This window comes from Uloborus diversus, chromosome 7 (assembly GCF_026930045.1).
Source record: "Uloborus diversus isolate 005 chromosome 7, Udiv.v.3.1, whole genome shotgun sequence".
Classification (NCBI taxonomy): Eukaryota; Metazoa; Arthropoda; class Arachnida; order Araneae; family Uloboridae; genus Uloborus; species Uloborus diversus.
The window spans coordinates 128008604-128020316 of record NC_072737.1 but is presented as its reverse complement, the minus strand read 5'-3'; the positions used below and the strand labels follow the sequence as shown (position 1 = coordinate 128020316).

Sequence of the window (11713 nt, the reverse complement as noted above, 5' to 3'; positions counted from 1 at the left end):
AAAAAAAAAAAAGAAATCGGAGAACATCACAGGAGCTAAGAAATTCAAGAACAAAAATTCAAAATGTTGCCGAGAATCTTCGGTTTTTTATTGGTTTTCATTGCTTGAAATATTTCATTGCAAGAATTATTTCAAGAAAACATTGCCCTGCGATTTAAAATTAATGGACTCCTTTCTATGGTGAATTATTAAAACTACTGAAGCTTAAAATATTTTGAGTTACTTTTAAAGCAAAGAGGATAAATGGTTATTCCAAGCAAAGCATTTTTTTAACCTCCATTTCAATAGTGTTATACCCAATTTCAATAATTCATTCACCATTTGTTACTGCGCAAGGCGCAAAAACAAAATGATTTTATTTTACAATTTGACGGAATGTAATAGTTTTTTTATGTACTCTTTATAGTTCAAAATATTAAGTGATGAAACTTGTGGAAGAAAATTATTTTAATTTGCTTATTTATTTATTTTTCCTTGGGGGGACATTCTGCAAAAATTCAAAAATAAGTGAGGTAGTAAAATGTCTTGACTAACAAGAGAAATAATTTAATATTGTTCTACAATTTGAAATAGTTATCTAAATACAAGTATTCTTGTATGTGAAATAGTAACTAGTTTACTGATCAAAGAATTGAATGAAATATTAAGGTGGATTTCAATTTAAAATTATTCCTTAGTATTTGTATTGACGAAGTTATACCTTCAGTAAGTGGAGTTGTTTTTAACGGCCACCTGCATTTTCATTTTACTAGAACGTTAGTCCAAAAACATAATCGACAATGTCTAACAAATCTGCAATAGTGATGCAGAATTAAGGTAGCCAAACGATTTCAAATCCGAGTACATGTCCTTCCATTTTCAGTCAAGGTTTTCCTTAATCTTTCTTTAGAACAAACAGTTCTTCATGAATTCACTCAAAATTAATTATTTTTTCTATTTAATGGAGATGTGCTGGAGGACTTACTTTTTTTGCATATTTATAGCGATCTCTTTATATAGCATCCGTTCTCTAATAAGGCTCCTCTATTGGTGGATGCAATTACCACGAGAAAGTTGACGCATAGCTTCCCCACTAGGCAGAGGCACGTAGGTTCTCTTTGAGGCGAAGCTGCATTGGTTTTGCGAAGATTCATCAAAAACAAACAATTTTAAATTACGCACAATCATACAAGGACGCTTTCAATTTTCTGCATCTTGGAAATCCCCCGACTGGAGTTTGAAACTGGTGGGAGGCCAACACCTTAGGTGTTAGGCCAACACCTAAACACTGCACCACTCTGTTGGCGTGAGTAAGTAACTTACTTCAAACGAATCATGTGCACTTACTTCAAACGAATATTTTTGACCAGATGTTCTCTCCCTTGTGATAGCATAGTCTTCTGCGCCTATTCACACTTACGTTCCACTAGTTCACACCATACGTTCTACAAATTTTGTTAGTAGTAAGAGTATTTACGATTTTTATATTTGAGGTTGCATGTTCTTCAGCCAAAGTTGATTTCTAAGAAGTACTGGTAACACCAAAATTATAATACACTGTTAAAAAATCAAGAAACATTTCAGGTAACCATTACGGTAAAACGGAGTGTTTGCAGTACAGACAAATTTTACCATACATTGAACTGGAGAAAGTAAGCGGTTGTAGCGTCAATTTGTACACAGCGTGACTTATGGTGAAAGGCATATATTTATCCATCCCCGGTTCACTTCCCGTGTCCACTTGGTATGGTGGTGGTGGATAACAAAGCGGTCTCAAAACACAACAGCGCAGATTCGAACCAACTACGGGCAATTTGTTCTTTTTACTCAGTACAAAAAGCCACAGCGTTCTTGTTTTTTCTAATATAAAATTTTTAGTGTAATTGGATTTTTGCAATTTAAGTTACTCAACATGGATGGCAATTATTTTACCGTACAATTTCAAGAAAATTTTTAACAGTGTACTATGCCTTCCGAAGAATGAAACTAAGACAAAATTTCGTGAATAGTAAAGAAATTAATGTGCAGAAACTCAAAATGTTAGACAAGAGAAACTTTGAAAAACTCGCAAAGTGACTTGAAAATATGTATATAAAGGCCATTCCACGGAAAACGGTAATTTTGTCCCGCACGTAACGCTTCATACATTTCATTAAAAGTAATAATTTATAAAGTTTATGAAAGAATTTTGTTGCTTAAGAAATCACAAACGTATGTCTGACTTTTTAAACAAAAAAATTCGAAAATACCTTTTAAAATTCTTTCTTTTTTATGAAATACTAGTGAACCCACACGGCATTTGCCCGTAATAGAAAAACTAAAAGGTCTTTTGGTTCGCCTGTATATTTACAAATAATGTATGATGAATTTTCTCACCAATTGGCTTATACCCATGTTACGGTTCCACGTTATGATAATTTCGCATCTCGCCAATTGGTTTGTGCCCATGTTACGGTTCCACGTTATCATAATTTCGTATCTTGCCAATTGGCTTGTGCCCATGTTACGGTTCTACGTTATGATATTTCGTAGTTTACTCGTCCATCTTATGATAATTTTGTTCTTAAAATTAGAATAGAAAAGGAACCACATTGAATTTTCGAAAAATCGCTTCGACGTGCACACCCGCATGCTACAAATTAATTTTGCGCCAAATTTCATGAAAATCGGCCGAACGGTCTAGGCGCTATGCGCGTCACAGAGATCCTGACAAACAGAGTTCCGGACAGAGAGACTTTCAGCTTTATTATTAGTAAAGATAGGAACCGTCACGGGAATGAAATGGCTACACACACAATTTTTTTAAAGCGGTTTTAATTATTACTGCTCAAGGAAAGAGATATGCTTCCGCTTCCTTTACGTTGAAATCTTAACTTTCATAACCTACAACTTGTTTTGCTATTGCTATATTAATAGAGCAAAAATTAATGAATAAAGAAAACTACAAGAGGTTGACTTTAGATATCCCGCACGTGACACATGTAAATAGATTAAAGTTATTTAATAAAAATAATACTGCGTCAAAAGTATCTTTGTATCAAATGTAAAAACTGAAAAATGTACTTACTCCTGCTCATTAAAAATATTAAGTTCTATAACAAAATATTGGTGAAATTATTGTGTCTGATTTTCCCGCACGTGGGGGTGAAAAGATCAGTAATCGGTTTGGTAAATTGAAATCTTTCAAGTGAATAACTTTGAACGAATATGCAAACAATTAATATAAAAGATGGATCTCAATTTTTGAATTTTTGACATAAATGGCACTTTTATATATGATATTTTCTTTTTATTTAGCATTAATTAATTTTTTGATTACTAGCAGAAAATAGGATTTCATTTCTCAAACCTAAAGTAAAAGGCCTCAAATTGCGATTGAAAAACGTTTAATTCTGCTAAAAACAAGTATTCTACAATTGGTGTAGTTATTCATTCCTTTTCCCCTTGAAGTTTATAGTACTGATTTTGCATCAATGGTTTGAAAAGTGTTTCAGTGTGTTATTACCCAATGAAAAATAATTTTTCAAATAAAAGGAAACATTTATTTCATAATTTCAAGCTTCATTTTGTTATAAACGGTCAACTGCAGTTGATTCAAGAAATTCTTTGGTCAGTATCATAGTTTGAGAAAATCTTGTAAAGTAGTACAAGTTCACAAAAAAAAAAGGAAGAAAAAAGAAAGAAAGAGAGAAAACGAAACTTAATACTATTTGATAGTTGCGATTTATGTGCATAAGTACGACTGCTGAAAGTTATTGAAAACTAATTAATTTATATAAAGTTAGCTTTTAGTAGTTCATCTTGTTGCAACAAATTCAAATACAGAACTAGATAAAAAGTAAGTAAATAAATAAATAAAAATAAATATATAATACAAAAATGGCTGTGTGTGTGTTTTACTTTTATATATCTACAGTTAAGGTCGGATCTTGAAACGAAATGCCGGTGTTTATCAATAACAATGATTGAAATTTAGAGCCTTAAAAAATACCGAAAGGTTAAAATTTAAATTTTGAGACATAAAATTGCTCATCTCTGCCCTGTTTCTTTTCCCGTCAACAGGAAATGTTGCACTTTTTTGTTTCTTTTATTATTTTTATTTCTTCATGAATGTTGAACATGCATCCCTTGGCATAACTTTTACATTCAAGGTATATCTTACAACGCTGGGCAACGCAGCAAGTAAAGAAATAAATACCTAAATAAAGAAAATGTGATATATTGAAATCCTCATATATATAAATAGCCAATGAACGAGCAACGCTTCTAAAGTCATCAACAGTGAAACTCGCGCTAGGACATTATAGTTCGATAATGTGTTTTGGTAATGTTTAAAGTGCAAGGAAAGGCTTTATTGTGACAAGGCTGAACTGGAGCCAGTAACTTAACTATTTTACTGGTAAGACTATATAATTTCAGTGGAAGGAAGGAATGAAAAAGTGGTCAACAATGAACGCTATCTACTGGGTTAATATTTAAACAATCAAAATATCACCAAACAGGCAATTGCTTCGTTCAAATGTAGGAACAATTTTCACCAGTCATACCATTACGGGTGATTTTCTGGTTTAACGTAAGCTTTAAATTGTAGTTCGAAGCGTTCATATTACATGAACTAGTATTAGTGAGATCTATGTATGCTGTGCTGCAACAATAAATTATGTGTATTAAATCAGATTGTAATACATTATTCGTTGAAAACAATACTATCAGTATTAGTATATGTCACCGTCACTAAACTAACGAGTTAATAAAAACGTTTTCCATCACTTTCATGAGAAAACATAAAAAAGCGACATACCATGTCTTTTTAGTCGTGTTCATGCAACATGAAGAAACATGAGGAGAAATCAGAAATTCATTTCGTTTTTGCCTTAACTTTTTGCAAGGAATATAAGTTTCATCGATAAATATTATGGTTGGGGAAAACTCGGAAACATGAATGAAAAGAAACTTTTATTGAGAAGTCGTATCATAAAGTGACGTTACGTGCTTTTTACTTTTTTCTAAGCAGCGTTTTTTTTTTTTGTTTTTTTGTTTTGTTACTTGAATTTGTTTTTTGTTTTGCAAATTACGATGAATAAATTTGTAATAATACTCCGCAATAGGTATCACCACTATTACATGCTTAATGCAATGAGAAAAATTGTTTTAAACATGCAAAAGTAAAACTTTGACATAAAATCGAATTTTTTCACCACTATTAGAGTGCTTTTTCTAATTAGCTCTTTCAAATGTTTCCATTCCATAAAAAAGGGGCTCTTTAGAGATGTTGTTTTTCAGTTTGATGTGCTCTATGTGGAAGTTCTACTTCTTCATGCATTTTTGTAGCAAAGCACTCATTTTTAATAACACGATCAATTTTAAAATTCTATTTAATAAATACAATGAAGAGGGTAAACATGCTTTTTTGGTTCATTACTAAATAAGTTACAGTAAAAATATTACTGAGCCTTCCTTCAGCTAATAAGGTAGTTTTCCTGAAATCCGTATAGGGGAATGTGGGGAAAAGTAAAATAGCGGGACAAATTGAAATGGGGAAATATTTACTCTGCTATTAGTTCTCTGCTTTAGTTACTTTGCTATTCGATAATATTTTAGCGATGTAGAAACTTGTGCAGTCTATTCCAGTCAGGGAAAAATACTTCTGAAAAGACATACGACAATACTAGCAGTTTTTTTTAAAAATTTATGATCAAATTGTAATATTTTGTTCTAAGTTAAAAAATATTTTTGTTATTGTCAAATGATAAAGTTCTTGTTATTAACATTTTAAATATTAATTGAGACCTACTAATATTCCGTGCAGAATTTATTTATTTGAAACTAAGCTGTTTTGTATTTTAAATACTTTGCAAAATCAGTTAACTTTTTGTGGGGAATAGTTAAATACTAGCCTGCGTGCCCGGCGTTGCATGGGCTACTTAAAAAAATGAAAGAGCTGTTCAATTGATGTTTTTGTATTATTCTGACATCAGTTTCTAAAGCGCTAAGGAGTAAATAATTACGCGTAATGCAAGGTTTGCAAAACACCAGTAGAGCATATTTTTGGCAAAAACCTCTTTAAGGTTAATCATATTTATCAATAATACAAGTTATGAGTATTTTCAATTAGCACAAAAGATGAAATTATATGCATTCTCAACTATAATATGTGCTCACTTTAAACTGAATTAAATCTGATAGAATATATCTGAAATATTTATGTACAATTACAATCAGCTTTTTACATAAAATGACACACACTTTTTTGTTGATTACGTGAAACTAAAGCACCAAGACTTATTAAATACCAATAAGCATTAATTTAATATCAAGTCATCAGATTCCAATTAAGCTTTAGTTAAAATCATTAAAAACACTCTTTTTTGTTCAACTCTGTTTCACTTAAAGAAATCCAAACAATCTTAATTTAACGTGTTCTTTTAACGATACAAACTGTATTGCAAAAATCGAAACAGGAAGGAAAAAGAGATTTATTACAATTCGAAAACTCACCCGTGACGGTAAAAAGTCCAACAAAATAAACATAATTAGTCGCACATCCTATACGTACCAAAATATGAGGCCTGTGAATGATAAACTTACACTACAATCAATAAAAATTACTAAAGAAACATTTTTCATATGCTGAAAAGAGTTAAGAACGTTGAATGTGAAAAAAAAGAAAGGACAGACGATAAATGTCCGAATAGAGCAACCAATTTTAAACTAATTTAAAATGAAATTCTAGATGGAAACGTTGTTTTAAGATTTGGACAGCAGCCAAAAAAATCTTTTTAAAACAATTTTTAGAATTTTATTTGCTCACCCATATGCAAAATGGCAACAGGAAAGAAATAAAAATTCCTGAATAACGTTATGTTAATTAACGTTTTAATTAATATCTCCGCTAATAAAAGTCTTACAATTATGAAATTGGTCCTATTGTTTTCTTTGGAAAATTTCGAATTGATCGGTATCTCGTTTGACTCCCGATTGGTTCTCGAGAAGATCGATCTTCAGACAGACAGACAGACAGACGGACGGAAACAGATTTTAATATTATAGTGGACTAGTTCATTAATTTACTCTTTCAATCATTTACTGAATCACTTACGCATTCACTTATTAATTAATTTATTTACATTCTTTTCTCTAATAATTCACTTATTTATTCATTCATTCAATTGTTTTCTTATCAGTTTCCAAGTTTATTTAATTTATTTTCCTCGTTTATTAATTATTTAATTTATTTGTTCATTAGTTTATTGTCTCACTATCTTTTCATTTACTCATTTTATCTCTTGTCTACTCATTAATTACATCAAAAATATTTTTACAATCGAATCGAAAATATTTTATTACATAAGTATTTCATTTTTCACTTTCCCAATAAAAAAGTGAAAATATCTCTCTTTCTTTTAAAGCAAAAAACTAAAATTTTACAATTGCAATAACCTTATATCTATACGAAACGTATTTATCCGAACAAAAACAATAGGGTGTGGTGAGGTAAAAAAGAACAACCAAAAAAAAAAAAAAAAAGCAAGCAGTAATTGCCAAACTTGTTTCAGTGTTTTACTGAATATTTTGCAGGTAATTTACCACATAAGAAATATTTAAAAACTATTTCATTTTACGTGGTAACTTTCTTTAAGTATAAATTGATAACATTTCTGGTTTTATATTTGATGCCTGCAATTTAATACTTATTAAAATGAGAATTTTATTTTCCTACGTCACGTTTCCAGCCCGAAATGCCAACTGATTTCAAAAAACATAATGGTTTTATCTTCAAAAAATATATAAGATATGTAACTAAGTGTAGATAAGATGTTTGAAGCAGTGTAAGTAAAGTGGAGTGGAGTGGTCGTAGTGTTAGTTTCAGCTATTTGTGTATTCCAAAGCAATGTCAACCATTTTAAGTGTCTCTTTCTGTGTTGAGAAGCAAACGCCACTCAAGCCGACATATCTTCTCTAGTCACTATCACCCAGTGAAGCAAAAACTGCATTTTGAAGTTTTGAAACAAAAGAAATGCATCTACATGCTACTGAGGGAACTTACCCTTGCCAGTACAGGTGCTACTTCCAGAACAGTAGAGATACATGAGATAAGAAAGTGTCTTGCTTTTTCATTAAATTTTGAGGTAAGAAAAAAAATTCTGAGAATCAGAACACCTCCTTCTTTAGACAAATTATCTTCATGCTTCTGGATACGAATTGAGAACAATGGTAGAAAGTTGATTAAAAGTTTTGTCTGTCGAATTTTTTCAGCATATATTTTTAAACTTTCAATATGTCAGTTAATGTCCATTAGAAGGGAAATACTGTTCAGAATGTTCCCAATTTAGATGAACTCGAAAGTAAAATCATATAAATATCCAATGAGTCTATGAAGGACAGCACAAATACTCGTAGAGGATGATAGAAATTGGTTAATGACAATTATTAAACTGTACATAAAAATATGCCTGTGTAACGTTTTCTTATTAATCTTACTAAATTTTAAGAGTCATTTCATTTTCTCAACGTATAGTCATTTTGCCTGACACTTTGGTTAAAATCATCATATCTACAAGCCTAAAAGAAGCAATCATGAACTAGTTTTTTCGTTGACAGGGAGCAAATAAAAATTGTTAGATACTCTCAGCGAGTGTAATGTAAAATATCTAGCAAAAAATCCAAACACTTTAAGTGGTTTTTAAGTGTAGTTTAACGAAGGTAAAAGAAGTTAGATAAATGTTGGTCATTTTAACCGTTCAGGTCCTACTTTTCTCCTCAAATCTGTAAAACACAAATTAACTTGGATTTACTAAAAGTAGCTTATTGTCTTCATTCGTTAAGTAAACTCTAACAAAACGAAAGAAAAAAAATATGATGCATTAAGAAGAAATTGTCAGAATGAAACGAAATTTTACAGACGTGAGGGTAACGTTGCCAGAAGAAAATGAAATGAATAACAATAGGGAAGTAAAATGATAATTTATTATTGGAAAAATCCGAAATGAATGGATGTTTTAGTACCTGTTGAGACATCTCTTGTATAAATGTGCGAGGCGGTATAGTCGAGCATCGAAGCATAGCAGTCTCGTACGATGTCTTACGACTTTTCGTGCCAATTACTGTAAACGGGTCACTAACTAGATCAAATTCACTTGCTGTCCCATCCACTTACATAAGTGATCCCAGATATGGGAAAAATCAGGGCATTACGCTGGTATGATATTTAACTAGAGTTCTACGAGACTGAATCCCGTTAAAGTAGGTTATCATCAAAGTTTTACAAACGTGCTGGCATCCTTCTGATATTCTTTGTCTTGTTAGTCGTCCCCTCCCCCTTGTTGGTGTGGACCCTGACAGAAAAGAGGGTTCTGATCTTGATATTGAACCCTTTCAGGTATATTCAGACCGGAATGGGTTTCACATCAAGGAAAGAAAAGATTTGGGGTGCATTACGTTCAACCACGCATCCACGAGACTGAGTCCTACTTGAGCAAGTTATCACAAAAATTTAATTCATGTACTTAAAAATACATTTTTTACGAGACGGATATAAGTTAACTAACTGTACTTTAGCTGAATATGTATTACAAACTTAAACGTACATATTCTTTGTGTTGTAAACGTGTAGAAAAAAACTCTTGTAGTTAACATAAGTATTAGAAACCGTCTTTCCCTTCTCACCACAACCGCCAGGAAATGTCAAAGATTAAAAGAAATTTTGCATCTTAGCTGAAGCCATTAAGTTAAAATGCGTTTTGATTCTCTCTAAAACTAAACCCTTCTCCGTGACATTTCCATAAATCGTGTGTTTACTTGACTGTTTTTATACCGATTTGCTTTAACTATGCATCACAACGTATCATTGTTTTCGCGTTCAAAATAAATAGATTAACTGGATGCTTTTGGAATGATCTCTAGGAAAATTTACGAAAGTCAGAAAAAATAAGCATGTAGTCCACAAGGAAAAAAAAAAGGTAATATTTGGTCTACATCACGATTTTAAGCTTTTCTCAGTTTTATAGTCAACCACCCGAAATTATGATAACCACAGTCCTCTTCAATGTTCTATATACTTGTAACAACTATCAAGAGGGGTGTAGGGCAAGAAAATGGTGGAGGTACTCACCCGAGTGTGGTCATCGTGACAATGGTGTACCAGAAAGCGGAAGGAATGGAGGTAAAAGTGGTGTCTTCAACGTTCTTCTCGGCATAGAACATGACTGTGGCAAAGATGATGATAGCCATGGCTAGCGAGAAGACCAGGAAGCCGAGTTCTGAGGCGCAGCTCTTGAGCGTGTAACCCAAGATGCGCAAGCCTTGGGAATGGCGAGAGAATTTAAAGATTCGGAACACCCGGAACACTCGGAGGGTGACGAAGGCACCCGAGACGTCGTCGTTGTCCTTTATGCCGAGTCCTATGTAGTATGGCATGATGGCCACCACATCGATGACACTCATGACGCTGCGGGTGTACAAAAAGCGATCTGGGGCGGCGTACAACCGAAGGAGGTACTCGGCAGTGAAGATCATGACGCAGGCGGTGTCCAGGCAGAAGAAGGCGGCTTTGTAGGTCTCGCCGCAGGACATGCTCTCCCCAGTGGCCTGGTTCGAGCTGCAGGGTAAGGTTTCGCACACGTTCGCGAACACCGAGACAGCAATAAAGAAACCCGTTACGTAGTAGAAGACCAGTGCCGCAGTGCTTGTGTGCGGGTTCTCGAAGGCCCGCCACATGCGCTCTCGGATATTGGCGTGGGGCATGTTGTCAGCTTCATTGGCCTCGGACAGCCGGTCATCCATGAGCCGCTCCGCGTTCTCCCTTTTCCTGTCACGGTAGTCCTCGTAGCAGCAGTCGCCGATCACGTCGGGGATGATGCCGAAGAAGGCGAGCTCCTCGTCATAAGACATGAGGCACTCGTGCTTGGGGAAGTGCAGTTTGCCGGTGCGGTAGTAGTTCAGGATGTGCCGGAAGATGTCCGGATCTCGGTCGAAGAAGTATTCCCTGCTGTCCTCGTCGTAGAAGAACTCCCGCTCATTCGACCCGAGCAGGGTGTCCGGGTATTTCTCCACGGTGTTGCGCCAGGTCTCGAACCGGCGCCCACTCACGTTGATCACGAACTTCTCGTCCTCGCGCTTGCGTTGCTCCTTGGTCACAGGCGGAGCGGGCAGCGGCTTGTTGGCGATCGGCACCCAGCCGATGGCCGCCGCCCTGGCGAAAGGCAGCCAGGCGGCCACGGACGCCATAGAGCTCTTCACGGGGACATCGCTCTGGCCCGAGTGGAGCGGCGGCCCGCCGCTCCGACTTGGCCGCCTCTCCCGTCGCCAAGTTGGCGCCCTCTCGCCGACTCTCGAATTCCCCGGCGTGTGTAACGGACCCCAAGATATGAAATTACGTTTTCTTGTGTCGGTGCCGCACCTTATTTATCGCGCATTTTTAAACAAGGATCTATCTTTACGACTTTTCAAGTGTTGCCGCGAGGAAAAGGGGAAAACTGGATGTCAATTTAGTAATTTTAGCTACGGAAAATTATGTTACGAACGGAAGATGACATACATCGATTAAAAAATACACTAATGCTCCAGAGAAGCAAATATTGTCGTGTTTATGTTCTGACGGACCGGGATAATGCATTCAAATAGAAAACACTTATTATAAATACATTTTAAATGCTCTAGATCCATATGATTTAAATTTTATTTGTTTTATCTAAAGTATGTAATATTATTAAAACTTATTTTAAAACTAAATTAG

The 11713-nt window shown here is 34.5% G+C and overlaps 1 protein-coding gene across 1 annotated transcript; it reads right to left on the bottom strand.

Moving 5' to 3' along the window:
* Window positions 1-10086: 10086 nt before the first annotated feature.
* Window positions 10087-11205, bottom strand: LOC129225864 (potassium voltage-gated channel protein Shal-like). The gene has a single exon (XM_054860386.1). The coding sequence runs from the start codon at window positions 11203-11205 to the stop codon at window positions 10087-10089; it is 1119 nt and encodes a 372-aa protein (XP_054716361.1).
* Window positions 11206-11713: the final 508 nt, after the last annotated feature.

Bases quoted from the DNA above. Each gene is read 5' to 3' on its own strand.
- LOC129225864 (XM_054860386.1), bottom strand. From the start codon at position 11,205: ATGGCGTCCGTGGCCGCCTGGCTGCCTTTCGCCAGGGCGGCGGCCATC.